This window comes from Dreissena polymorpha, chromosome 4 (assembly GCF_020536995.1).
Source record: "Dreissena polymorpha isolate Duluth1 chromosome 4, UMN_Dpol_1.0, whole genome shotgun sequence".
NCBI classification, from domain to species: domain Eukaryota; kingdom Metazoa; phylum Mollusca; class Bivalvia; order Myida; family Dreissenidae; genus Dreissena; species Dreissena polymorpha.
The window spans coordinates 115,228,466-115,242,935 of NC_068358.1; the positions used below are offsets into that span (position 1 = coordinate 115,228,466).

The 14,470-nt window shown below is 34.7% G+C and overlaps 1 protein-coding gene across 15 annotated transcripts in view; it reads left to right on the top strand.

Annotated features, from left to right (window-relative positions):
• The window catches only part of LOC127878214 (casein kinase I-like), a 79,734-nt gene that overhangs the window by 12,749 nt on the left and 52,515 nt on the right, over positions 1-14,470 (top strand). For all 15 annotated transcript variants that reach the window (XM_052424716.1, XM_052424714.1, XM_052424715.1 and 12 more), the window contains 2 exons: positions 2,485-2,525; positions 5,767-5,836. In XM_052424716.1, the coding sequence (XP_052280676.1) occupies positions 2,485-2,525; positions 5,767-5,836 (111 nt within the window). The remainder of the gene's footprint in view (positions 1-2,484; positions 2,526-5,766; positions 5,837-14,470) is intronic.

Below are 14,470 nucleotides of genomic sequence, written 5' to 3' on the forward strand. Positions count from 1 at the left end.
AAATAATTTTAAGACATAAAACAATCATAAGATATTGTTTATAATAAAAACAAATATAAAGAAAAAAAATCAAAGTGAAACACAAACTCTTTCATTTTCAGGTATTAAACTAAGTTTTATCATTTTTATAGTTTTTGGCAGTGATACTTGTTGTCCATCTGTGAACCTGTGATGTTCTGAAAGAGCCATTTTCATCCAATATTCACTAAAAAATTATGGGGAGCACACACATTTACAATAGGGACAATGGCAAACAAGCTGTAAAAAAGCCCCTTTACAATTGACTTGTATTATATATGGCTATAAACATGAAACAAAGACCTAGTTGAAGAATTATTGTTTCATTGATGAGTATTATTTATAAACAAAATACCAACTTATTGAAAAGTGTGTTAAAGTGAGTCTTTTAGCCTGGTTTCAGCTCTCAAATTATTTACAAAAAGACCAATTTAAACTCGCTTAAACCCACTTCTGTTTAAAAGGATCAACTTCTGTTGTAAAAGACTCGCTTATAAAACAAAAAGACACACTTAAACACACATAAACCAACTCATAAATAAAAAGGCTCACTTTTGACACACAAAAAACTGACTCCTTACAGAAAAAACTCGCTTAAACACACAAATTCTTAAAATAACCAACTTTAAACTTAGTTAAGCACAGTTTAGCGCACATAAAACTCGCTTTTAATAGCAAAAACCAACTTCCGCTGAGAAAAACTCAGAAAAAACACAGTTTTATGTTGGTTTAAGTGTGTTTTGGTATGAAAGTGGGTTATTTTTTTGACAAGGGAAGGAAGTAGATTTTAATGTACCAATTCATTAAAATATGTTGTGCTTTGTATCATGGTATTGTTATTTAATAAAGCAGTATAACTTTTTAAGATATTGTGTTACTCTTAGAGCATATTTTTATCTAAAAAATTGAATAATACAGACAAAAAAAAATTAACGCGCTTCAAAATTGACCCCACCTTTTTTCAATATGACTCCTCAAAATTTCAGTCCAGGGCCAGGGGTCATTGACTCCTAGTTTTTAAAATCTATTGAAATCCCTGATCTATCATTCTATGGAAATTACATCTTCCTGTCCACAGGGGTGTCAATTATCCGGATTATTCCGCAAATCAGGATTTCAGCTAACCAGGGTCGATTTTGAGATCAATGTATTTCTGATGGAAGATATTTTTGCTGGGGTGGGTGGGATGTGTGTAAATAGGCAATTAATTGAGAACAAAATTAATGTATTTGTTAAAGCTACATCGTCTTTCCGGAAATTTGTGCTGCGGCTTGGTACCAATTTGGTCCGGAATGTTCCTTATTTCTGATTGTCAAGCAGATGGCACGGACATGAACAGTCAGTTGAGATTGTCGATAGACCAGTTTGTTTCTGATCAAAAACTTGTGAAATGATTGACCAATTGGCTTGATGCTTCCCATGTGCATAGGCCTTTGCCTGTTTTTGCCAGTAGATGACCCTTATTGAAATTGGGGTCAAAGGTCAATGCCACTGTGACATTAAGTATTAAGTTGTTTTGCGTTCACTATGTCATAAAATGATTGAGTGATGGGGCCTCTTACTTTTAAGATTAGTGACCTTGAACAGTAGATAATCCCTATTAAAATTTAGGTCAATGATTAAAGTCACAGTTACATTGAATATGAAAATCATGTCTGATTGATAACTCTTGAATGATCTGCCTGATTTTTCGCAGTTACATTCACCTCACACACTTTCCATGGGTATCTCAGCAACGACCTGACGACTCCCGAATCAATTAGCGCTGGCTTTCTCACAATGATAAATCGATTTAATTTGTTCATCTCAACATCACTCAGGGCCCTCAATCTATCAAATCTGCCGCCGAATTTCGGTGGCAGTCCCCCACCTGAAAAGTATACTTTTTTCCCCTTTTGGGGGGAAAAATTCCCCCTAAAAAAAAAAAATTTTTTTTTTTTTTTTTTTTTTTAATAGAAAGATGTGTCTCATGATTATTATATCTCAATTCTATTTCAATTTAATCTTTTCAAACATACTAAATTATGAAAAATGCAATGGATAAAGTGCAAACATGTACAAATGAAATAATGAAAGAGTAAGTAAAAAAATCCCCCAAAAAGGGAAACGCCGCGAAAATTCCCCCTCCTAAGGGCTGCGGACCCCTTCCCCCAAAGTAGTGTGAGGGCCCTGTCACTAGTTATAATACTATTTTCAACCCATTTACTAGAACGACGATGTTACAGAAGTGCATTCTTCTGTGTCAACTAAAAACTTATTTGCGTACTAGCTAAGTCACAATAATATGATAATATTAACTCTTTTGGTTAGTTTTGTTGCATAAAATCTTATGTCAAGGCCCTGTTGGAGGGGAGGCATCTGTCTCCGATCGCGGTGCTCTTGTTCAATATTTTAATCAGGGCCAATGAAAAAATGCTACAGAAATATAATTATGTTTATTCAATTTATTGTTATTGTATTTTGCAGGGAAGAATTTGTACAACAATGAACATGTTGCTGTCAAATTGGTAAGATGCTTATTTGGTTTGTTGTTTAATTATATTATTATGTTATAGAACTCAGAATTTTTTTTTTTCAAAAATATGTCGGAATAGCAATAGCATATATACAACTATTTTCTTTACATTATTCAATTTATTGTACAATTATAGCATACTAATATTTTGCAATGTTTTCAAAGTTACAATTTCATTAACTAATTTGTAATTTTGACTAGTGACAAAAAGGTAATCTGATCTTGAAATAAACTGTTGTACTGTACCTTGCATGTTACCCTAAAACGTTGTGTATAATGCGCATTTATGTATAACACGCATCTAATTTTTTAAGCTAAAAAATCGGAAAACAAGTTTTTGAAGCAAAAAATCAGGGGGGAAAATTCCGTACCGCAGGCTAACTGAAAATCGTTATATTTACATTGCTGATCTTACGTGTTCTTTTATTGCTTCAATTATTAATTATTTTAAAGATGATAACGATTCAACTAGTTTGTGTGTTTTTTTTTAAATCATCTTATGCGTAAAATAAATGTTTGGATTTAAATGAATCATGCATGAAATGCACACTTTCCACGAGGATACCATCAAGGTTTTCATCATATGTCTCCGAAGTAACTGTCCACGATTTTATTGTGGAGGAGTACACATAACAGATGGATTACCGGTAGTTATAACTAGGAAACTGACATTATCGATTGGTATTGTCACGTGGTTATTCATTCATGACTAATTCACAACCGCGCGTTTTATTTACATTTCCGATATCATGCCTCTTTTCGAGTGTCTATAATTGACAGGAGACTTTAACGACTCAAACTTCTCAACACCATTACGATATTACCGGCGATAAACAAACAATGATGGTGTGAAGCCGTTTGCCAGTTCGCATGTTTTGATAATAGCTCAGCTACACAAAACTTGACAGGTGACGCATCCACATCCTCAATCTTGACAAGACGTATGAAAACGTGTTAACAAACACAACATTAATTTTATTAACACATTTAAAAAGCAAGAAAAATAATCATAGATATATCGGGAAAGACCTTGCCGACATACTATTGTAAATCGACAAGTGCCCCCAAATAAATTGTGTAACCCTAGTACAATAGGGTATAATATTGTGGGAAAACAATAACATTTAAATAAAAACGGCATCCTTGTTTTTCATTCTCTCCTTCAAATTTATTTGATTTCAATGCTCTGTGCTACCTGAAAAAGATGGAAAATATTTATGTTAACTTCATAATGTTTGTCCATCTTATTCAGATCGTAAATATAACACTATTATTAACATAGTTACAGTTAAAACAGGGGGAACAGAATGATGCCAATTACCGCAACTGGGTAACTGACAGGGAAAAAATGTCTTGGCATGGCTGTAGTTGTGCATAACGCGCATCAAGTTTTTAAAATGAAATTTTGGGGTAAAAAAGTGCGCCTTATACACAACTTTTTACTGTATGTTAATTTCTTTGTAGACAAAAAACGTGGTTCAGCATGTTTTTATGTCCCCCACTATAGTAGTGGGGGACATATTGTTTTTGCCCTGTCTGTTGGTCTGTTTGTTGGTCTGTCTGCGCCAACTTTAACATTTTGCAATAACTTTTGCTATATTGAAGATAGCAACTTCATATTTGGCATGCATGTGTATCTCATGAAGCTGCACATTTTGAGTGGTGAAAGGTCAAGGTCATCCTTCAAGGTCAGAGGTCAAATATATATGGCCAAAGTCGCTCATTTTATGAAATATATATATTCTTTTGCAATATTGAAGATAGCAACTTGATATTTGGCATGCATGTGTATCTCATGGAGCTGCACATTTTGAGTGGTGAAAGGTCAAGGTCATCCTTCAAGGTCAGAGGTCAAATATATGTGGCCCAAATCGCTTATTTTATAAATTTTTTGCAATATTGAAGATAGCAACTTGATATTTGGCATGCATGTGCATCTCATGGAGCTGCACATTTTGAGTGGTGAAAGGTCAAGGTCATCCTTCACACGGTCAAGGTCATCCTTCAAAGTCAAACGTCATATACGGGGACATTGTGTTTCACAAACGCATCTTGTTCTTGTTTACGCGTTAAAGTCCACAGTTTTCATATGATTTTTTTCAAACTTGTTTAGTGTCATATTAATAAGGACTCAAACCCTATTCAAAATGGGTTACATCAGAGTAAAAATGTCCAGAATTATCTCCCTTTGAATTTGAGAAAATTGTGAAATAAGCTTGTTTGCGCAATGAAGTTCACAGTTTTCATCCAATCATTTCCCAACTTGCACAGTGTCTTTATCTGAATGATGAGTCAAACCCTATTAAAAATGAGCAATATCAGAGTTATCCAGAATTATCTCCCCTTGAATTTGAGAAAAAAATGAAAATCTTTAACATTTTGCCATAACTTTTGCAATATTGAAGATAGCAACTTCATATTTAGCATGCATGTGTATCTCATGGAGCTGCACATTTTGAGTGGTGAAAGGTCAAGGTCATCCTTCATGGTCAAAGGTAAAAAAAAAATTTTAAGCGGCGCAGAAGGGGACATAGTGTTTCAGACAAACACATTTCTTGTTTTCTTTATAAAGTGCCCATAAAATAAACTTACCTTTTCAAGGAAAAGTGAACAAATTAAATGAGCTCTGAAACTGAACATGGCATGTCAAGGAATATTAAGATGTGCTTGTTCAATGAAGTTCAAAGCAATTGAAAAGACTCCTGATTCCCAATCTGAAGATTTTATAATGCAAATTTTCCCTTTTTTCAGTGTTTTTAAAATTATTTTTCCCAATTTTGGCAGTAACAGTACTTTTCCTAAGTGGGAAAATAATCACTGTGGTTTCTTATTGTTACTGAAATAAGTGAAAAGTCAAACCTGGATCCTGCGAATTCTCAAAAGTAAAACTAGATGTAGTCTGATTAAACACAGTCTGTAGATCAAGTACCATATGGTTAAAATGCATGTTGTTTCTTTTTTTCTTAGATCAAAATTGTAGTTACCATGGTGACAGAAATAATAGATAACAAAAGTCTGAATCCTGCCATTATTAAGAAGGACAGAAGCTAGGATAATTAAAATTACATGTATGTTATATATGTAGATCCTGTTCTTACTCCAACAATATTAACTGGAAAGGGACTGCTTTTTTTGTGACAAAACTCTTTTTGATTCATGACGTACTTGTATTGTAACTTTAAAGAATCAGAATTGTTTATTTTATCATCAGATACATATCGTTTCATTTTCAGGAACCAATGAAGTCTAGAGCCCCACAACTCCATTTAGAATACAGATTTTATAGGCAATTAGGGCAAGCAGGTAAGATAGAGTTATATGATTAATTATTCAAAATGTTTGCTTTTGCAAGAATCACTGTACCTGACTGTATATAATTATTAACAAAATAATTTAATCCATCAATCATATGTGCATACACTGTCCAATAGTTATGTAGTAGTTTTTAGAAAGTTTAGAACTCTTGCTGACTTATATACCATGATGCTTGTAAATGCATAGTGAACTTTGAGTGCGCACTTTCGTTGCTGATGCAAACATTTAGAAAACAGTTTTGAAAAATTATGAAGATATTTTTGTTGATCTGCATTAATTATAGATACCAATACATGGGGTCAATTTGCAGTACAGGGAAAGTAAGCTGAAGTGGACAAATCACAATTACATGTACCTGTAATTTGGAATACGAGTTGTCTACTGTGTGACATTAAATAATGATGTATAAGAGGGTTAACTAGTCAAATGTTTCTGACATGTTGACGCAAGGCACGAGAGTGAAAGTGCAAGGCTGCATGACTGACAACTTAATGGTGCACATTGGTCTGAATGGTAGACATAATTTAGTAGTTTTACTCATGTACAGGTACCCATGCAGGTGGTACTTGAGTTCTGTACTCTTGAACATACCCAGGGCGTAAACAATTTTTGTTGCACTTGTATTGTAGTTTAGATACTGCCAAGTATGCTTGATTGGACCACTTTAGCAGTTATTATGATTACAGCAGAGTGACAGAACACTTGAGTTGGTTTTACAAATGATCATCGTCAAAGTGATTGTAACTTAACTAAAACTTCTGAAAAACAATTAATTAGTTCTAACTCTCAATCAATGATCATGTAGCCTTGTGGGTGGAGTTTTGTAAACCAGTTAAATCAATATTAGCATATTTAAATGCTCAGTATAATCACGCCTTGAATGCTCAATCTGAACAACGGGCCTGCTTTCAATTGCAAGTTGCAGTACACACTGTCTATGCTTTATATTATTGACCATAAAAACATGGAAGTGTTATATTCACCCCTTCTTTAAATGGCAGTATTCAAACCAAGTTGTTTGATTAATATTAGGCATAACCAGTATTTTAGAATGTATTTCCTTTGACTCTGAACACCCAAGCCAACTTAAAATGTTTTTGAAGTACTAACTACCATTCATGACTGTTTAATTGTATGAGTCAACTAAAAAAGCCCCAAATTTAGTTTAGGATTTATTATTAGAGGTAACTATTTTACATTTTATTGACAAATTTAGCTGAAGAATTTATGTAGTTCTAACATTCATATATGAACAGAGAAGCGTTAGTTGTGAAGTCAATTTTTTCTCAGCTCAGATGGTGATATATTTATCTGGCAATTCTTGGGAATGACATTGGGCAATTTTCTTCTGGTTGAATGGGATATTGGCAGGAAAATTAACAGGCAGATATTGTCAGTAGGCTATCTATCAGTGTTGGCAGGCAGCAGGGAATGTTGAAATGCAGTGACCTTTCTGCCTTAGACTAAAGTAGGAGGCACCATGTGACAGTCCTGGATATACTCTGCAAACATTTTGTTGAGAAATGAAGTAAACAAGAAATGCCTTGATGTTTCAGCAGAGATTGGGCATAAGAGTTATAAGAGATCACATTGAATCGCTTACAGATTATTCTATATGACAACTTGTATCTATTATCTTCATCAGTAAAATCTACATAATGATATTTAATGCTAATGTATATCTGTATACTGGGTAGTAGTAGTTCAGTTGTTATGATTATTCCAGTGAACTGTTGTGTTTCAATAAATGTATTTTGTTCAGGCCAGACATTAAAGGTCCTCTGTAAGTTGTGTCAACATAAAGATTTGTTAGATACATTTCTTTTGTTTTGTCTGTTGCAAGCATAGATCTGTGAAATCATTTTATGTTCACTGTTCGGGTTTAACATGCCTTATTTGTGTATTAAGAACACATAAAGACATGAGAACGATGTTCTTGGCAGCATCCAGCTAATAGCAGCCTCTCACACTTGTCCGTAATCCATCTCAAACATGTGCCCTATCTTCACTCTGTCTGTTCCCAATTACAAACAGGTTTCTAAGCAGTTATAACAAGAAATATCTTTAAAAAAGATATACGGCGTAAATAGTTTAATGAATGAGATCAAGGATAGCGAATGTCTTTTTCTGTGCAGTTCTTAGCTGCATCACACGCAGTACGGGATGTTACGGGGAGTTTTCGCGGCTTATTTTACATTATAAAATATTGCTGGTCATAAACCTATAGATACAAAACAGAAAACCAAAAGAAGAATGGAAGTGAAATTTAAACATATGAGTCAACCGGCCACACGAGAACAAACCTGTTTTAGTGGTCTGTCGGGCATTGCTATTTGATTCGATTATTAACAGTATCGAGAATCACCGTGCTCATGCTTAAAGTGACATTATGGGCATTTTGCACTGTTGAATTGAGCTGAAAAGAATTAACAGGTCAAAATAGTTAGTTAAAATGTGGTTACTGATCAATTATCTGCAACTCACCTTGCTACCAGTTGTTTATAAAAATATATTTTATATTCGATATTCTTACGTGACCCACCCAGTCCTGTAAGCCGAAATGATCCGTAAAACAATATTGTGTCTTTGTGTCGTATGAACAAATCTGCACTAAAACTACATTTAGGTTCAACTCGTAAACGCATGATCAGTTGTCAAACGAAAGTACGGTTAATATTCAAATGCATTATTTTTCTCTTTCTGGTATATTGTTTTAGTATGTTGATGCTGCATTAATTACTATAAGTGTATATGAAGTAGAAACATCAAAAATAATCAACGGTTGCGATAGACACCTATAAACTGTTACATGCTCATAATATCACTTTAGTACATTAGGCAATATGGTGGAATAATTATTGTTAAATTTATTTAAAATAATATTTATCATTGTATTGTTGAAAACACATTAAGAATCTATTATTGACATACCATAATTATATTGCTGAATATCTTCTTTTAACATATTTCTGGTCTAAAGAAAATTCCAGGTCACCTAGTTCACGGATAGCGTCTTTATTATATAACGATTATTTTACTGACCGCGAACTCCGGTGATGACCTGTATATAAACTCTGAATGTCCGCGACTTGACCCGAAACCTCGCGGGTTGAAATGCAATTCTTTAAAGTGAGGCCTCGCTTCCACTGCTCTTTATACTTTTACATGTTAACATGTTGACAGGAATATGGAAGTAAGTACTAAATATGAGAACATAGCCTTTTAAGTATAAACGCTTTTGCGCTGGTAATACTCTGAAAATAAAAGGTGTACGCACAAACTGTATTGATGTCGAGAATTGAGTGTAAAACTGTTCTATCTATTAAGCCTTTTCATTAGAGATAAAATTGTTTCATACAGTAAAACAGTGTTACAAAGACGCGGATATGTTTCCAATGTTCTGGTGGTATACTCAAATCAGCCAATGGAATAAATGAAGTGTATTCATTCGTACCTAGCCGCGGGAAATTTTATTTGAATTTTATTGGACACTTACAAAGGTCAAGTCAGGGTGAAAAGCTGGCTTATGCAGCTTACGCCGAAAAACCAAGGCAGTGTAGTCTATACCACATGCAAAAATCCATGTAACAAGGTAAATTCTTAGAAAATCCTTTTTGTCATTCAATAGGCATCATTTTTTATGAACATTTTTTGACAATATCTAGACCAAGGTCAAATATGGGTCAAGTTCATTCAAAAACTAGGTCACCCACTTTAAGTTTTGAATGTTTATCAAATAGGGTTAAAAAGAAGGATATTAGGGAAAGTCAAAATATTGGTGTACATGTACCTTTAAATAATGTCAGCCTTTTAGGACCATTATGGCCCTCTTTTTAATTGAGTTTAAACATTGTTTTGGTTATACTATCTACTTTGATATTATAATACATGTATGTTAATTTATTCACAACATATTACAACCAGCAACAGAGAATATGCAAAGCTGTTATAGCTATTGTTTTATGACAGTTTTATGTGACTGGGGAGATTTAAAGTCATTTCAAGTGTAAACATACATGTACAAGGATTATTCTCCACTTTGATAAAGCCTTTCATAAGCCTTGAACTTCATGTATCTAGGGCTTAAGCCAATGTTAAACAATGTGGAATGATTGGGTCTGAAGTTAATGATCAGCTGATTGTATGTTGATTTCTGCATCAGGGTTAGACTTCTCACCATGTTTGCTTATATATCTGTATTGCTCTGGAGGTATTGATTTGCCCTCTCTGTAGTTGACCGGTAATAGACATTTTCCTGTATGGTTCTAGCCTTATATGGGCTTCTTCAGCTAATTGAAAGGTGTGAGGAGTATCAGTATTGCACAAGTGATTAAACCCGGAAAGCACTGCTCTCCTAGCAGTTCTGAGCTGGTTTTTTAAGAAGGGCTTCAAATAATTTTCAAGAACAAGCTTATTACGTTACTGAAATAAATATTATATTTTTATGCTATATTAAACACGTAAGCCTTTGCTTGAAACTATCTTTGGCATTTTCATGTGCATCAGTGCAATTAAAAATTATTGTAAACTGATAAAGATCTCACAAAGAAACATTGTATCCAGAGGTTGTTTTTACTTAGATGACAATAATAACATTTTACATTAAACTTTATTGGACCGCTGATCATAAAAGTTAGCCCTTTCCTCATAAGAAGCAAAGTGAAAATGGCTTTTGCAACCAGCATAAAACCAGAATAGCATGCAAGTAACTCGCAGTCTGTTCCAGTGCTCCAGCTAGGCCTAAATCTAAGGGCGCCGCGTCCTGCCCTCCCGAACCTCCACCCTGTCCCCCCGAACCTCCGCCCTGCCCCCCCCCCCTCCCCCCCTAAAAACAATTTTTTTTTTATTTTTTTTTACATATGATAATTCATAAATCTCTAATTACATTGTAATTAGTTTAATCCTCATTGTAGACATTATATTTGAATGGTTTAATAATAATGGGAATAATACAATTATTTATAACATATAAATTAACATGTAATAGAAAGCATTCCAGAAACACCCCTGCGCTCGAACTGGCCCTTTTCACAAAATACTGAGCGTCGAAAGTGCCCTTTTCACAAAATACTGCACATCGAAAGTCAGTGTTCTCCGGAAGCAACAGCGGCCGGCGATTTCGCCGGTTACTAACAATCTTTCCGCCGGCTACTTTTCCAAAAAAATACCAATTAAAAGCGGCGAAAAAAAGGCCATCGTTCGTGTTTATACCATGTTTGACGCGATACTTTTGCTTTCGTGTGTCAACAAACTAGCTGGACGAAAGTATTCTAATGCGCATTATATTCGCGCAGTGACAAGCACGAATAAACAAACGATCCATATTTCGTATCTTTACGTGACAGTTTTCACCCGCTTTTTTAACCGCTCGTTTATGACGAAGATTGCCGAACACAGGGGTATTTTTAGCTAACTTCGGAAAGTTTATGGCTAGCTTATTTAACTACTTTCCGTACGTCAACAAAACGTTGCATATGTCCGCCATTATGAAATATTCTTAGTGATGGATAAGCAAATTTAAGCACTTCAATAGCATATTGTAAAGCAATGTATTAACCAAATTATATATTGATTACGTATTTTCTAGGTAAATGGTTTCATTTTCCGAAATTTAATCGATAAGCACATTTTATTTCATGTGCAAAACTCGTACATTTTTCGGATTGTCGTTTTCAGATACAGCATATGTCCCCAATTTAATTTATGTATGACTTCCTCAATAAACAAACTTAGAAAGAGGATTACACATGCGGTGATACGGACGGTTTGATTTATAATATTACGCATACTATTCACCAGAAATAGCAGCTAGAAAGAGTATATTATAGTACAATTAGTGAGGGGGGGGGGGCACTGTCCTTTATCTCCGTTCTTCCCCAAACATTTTGGCCTAATTTTCCGGAATTTAAATTGGGGTACAATCGACATCCCTGGATTTAGGTAATAATTATTTTATTTGATAACACATTCTCATTTTATTTACACATTTTAAATGCCATTGATTGTGTTATCAACCCCAAAATATAACTCAGCACCTTGCATATAACCGGTAGATTGTGTAAACGATGCCCTTCTGCATTTATTGACAGCTGCAACATGGGCTGCAAGGATCTGTGGACTTGTGTTCTTTTTACCGGTACAAAATTCATCGAATTTCTAAATACCCCGGTATTATTGGATCAGATACGTTTGTTTGACGTGTCGTGTTGTATATATCAAATGGTTTGTTTAATACTCTGCATAAGCCATTAGTAATTTAACAGGTCTTTGTTTTAAAGTTAATGATGTGTCAATTCCGTATGTTAAAACGGATGTCACCACAGGGAATATCCCTGGAAAAGGAGGACCTGCAACTGCTTCAAAATGCCCAATTGCAGACAACCCTGCAATCTGGAGAGGCCGAATATCAGCTTGCAATCCAAGTCCTTGAGTTAGACTTAAAGCTAGACTCTGATTCAGATTATTAAAGTTTAAAACAGTTGCAATTAACATGTTTTTGTTCTATTTTTAAGTTTGAGAGATTTCAAATTAATATTGTATATTCTATGAAAATGCTGTATTATTTCAATCTTAAAAGCTTTCTTGAATGCGCAAGATTGCACCATTTCACTCTATCAATTAGAACATTTTCTAGGAGGAGGTCCCCCAAACCTGCATGACTTGAGGGGATACCCCTCCCGATTCTACCCCACTCGCCGCTTCGAGGCTCGAACACGCAACAAGCCTCGCGCTAAATCGCCGGCTACTCAAATGATAACGCTGGCTACTCTGTTTATTTATGGAGAACACTGCGAAAGTGCCCTTTTGACAAAAAGCCCCCCTGCCCTTTTTAAATCCTAGCTGTAGCACTGCTGTTCAGGTTTTATGCTTTTTGCTGCTCATCAGTAACTGAGTGTTGGAAATTAAGCCTTTAAAACTTTTAAAACTGTTTGCTTTAAATTGGGAGACATGGTAAAAAAGTCAGATTGGTCATGGTACGAACTTTATAAAAAAAGGAGAAAAATGCTGAATGTATATTATTTTGTAAAACAGACTTTCTTACTTTGGGTAGCTCAAGATCGATGTAAATGTAATTCAGAACTATTTATATGACAGCTGTATTATTTATTAACATAATAGATAAAGTTTCAGGTGCATTCAGTTTTGCTTAAACAGAAGAAAACTTGTGAAGACAGGACAAAATAATTATCCCCACGCTTTTTGAAAAGCGTGGGGATATTGGGGTTATCTCCGTCGTCCATCTGTCTGTCTGTCTGTCTGTCTGTCCGTCCTGGCCACTATCTCCTCCTACACTATAAGCACTAGAACCTTGAAACTTACACACATTGTAGCTATGAGCATATGTGCGACCCTGCACTGTTTGGAATTTTGATCTGACCCCTGGGTCAAAAGTGATGGGGTTGGGGCGGGGCTGGGTAAGACATTTTCACTCATTTTTTATGTTATTTTACATTAACTTCTTCATTTCTGCACCGATTTACTTCATATTGATACTGAACCTCTCTTATGACAATACGGTCAATCTCCAGGGGTTTTTTACCTTTTATAACAGACGCCGAATATCGGCGTCTTCCCCCGCCAAACTAGGCTGGTTTTTTCCCCTTTCAGAACCAAAAATTCCCACTTAAAAAAATATTATTATTATTTTTATTTTTTTTTTTAATAGAAAGATGTGTCTCATGATTATAATATCTCAATTCTATTTCAATTTAATCTTGCAAAACGTAATAAATTATGAAAAAAACAATGAATATAGTGCAAACATGTAGAAATGTATTGTAATAATGAGAGAGTAAGTAAACAAATCCCCAAAAAAGGGGAACGCCGCGAAAATTCCCAAGCGCACAATTTTTCCCCAAAGTGGAAAATCCCGCGTAAAATTTCCCCCACATAAGGGCTAAAGGCCCCTTCCCCCACAACCCAAAAAAACCCCTGATCTCAATTATGCATGGCCCCATTACCAACCCTGGGGCGCCCGGCCCACATAGACCACACCCACCCAAAATTGTCTTTTGCTATAATTTCTTCATTTCTACACCGATTCACTTCTAACTGATACTGAACTTCTCTTATGACAATACGGTCAATCTCAACTATGCATGGCCCCATTACCAACCCTGGGTGGGGCGCCCCTGGGTCAAACATGCGGCATGGGGATACGCGTCGTGTTGGTGTAAAGTGTAAAGACTTGAGTTCGGCACATGTACAAATTAGAGGAATCCAGGGCAAATATTCAACAACCAATTCTTAGACTTGAGAATAAAAAATAGAACCAAGACAACTACTTCAGAGATTGAATATATATATATATATATATATATATATATGTATATATATATATATATATATATATATATATATATATATATATATATATATATATATATATATATATATATATACAGGTTTTTTTTGGCCTGATTTTATAGCCGAAATTCGGCTATGTTCCCAATCCAAAAAAGTATACTTTTTTCCCAAAATGTGGCAAAAAATTCCCTATTTCCAAAAAAAAAAAAAATTTTTTTTTTTTTTTTTTTTTTTGAAAGAAGTCAAATGCGTATTTTATCTCAATTTCAATTCAATTACATCTAACAAAGTATTATATGATTTTGTTCTTTTAAT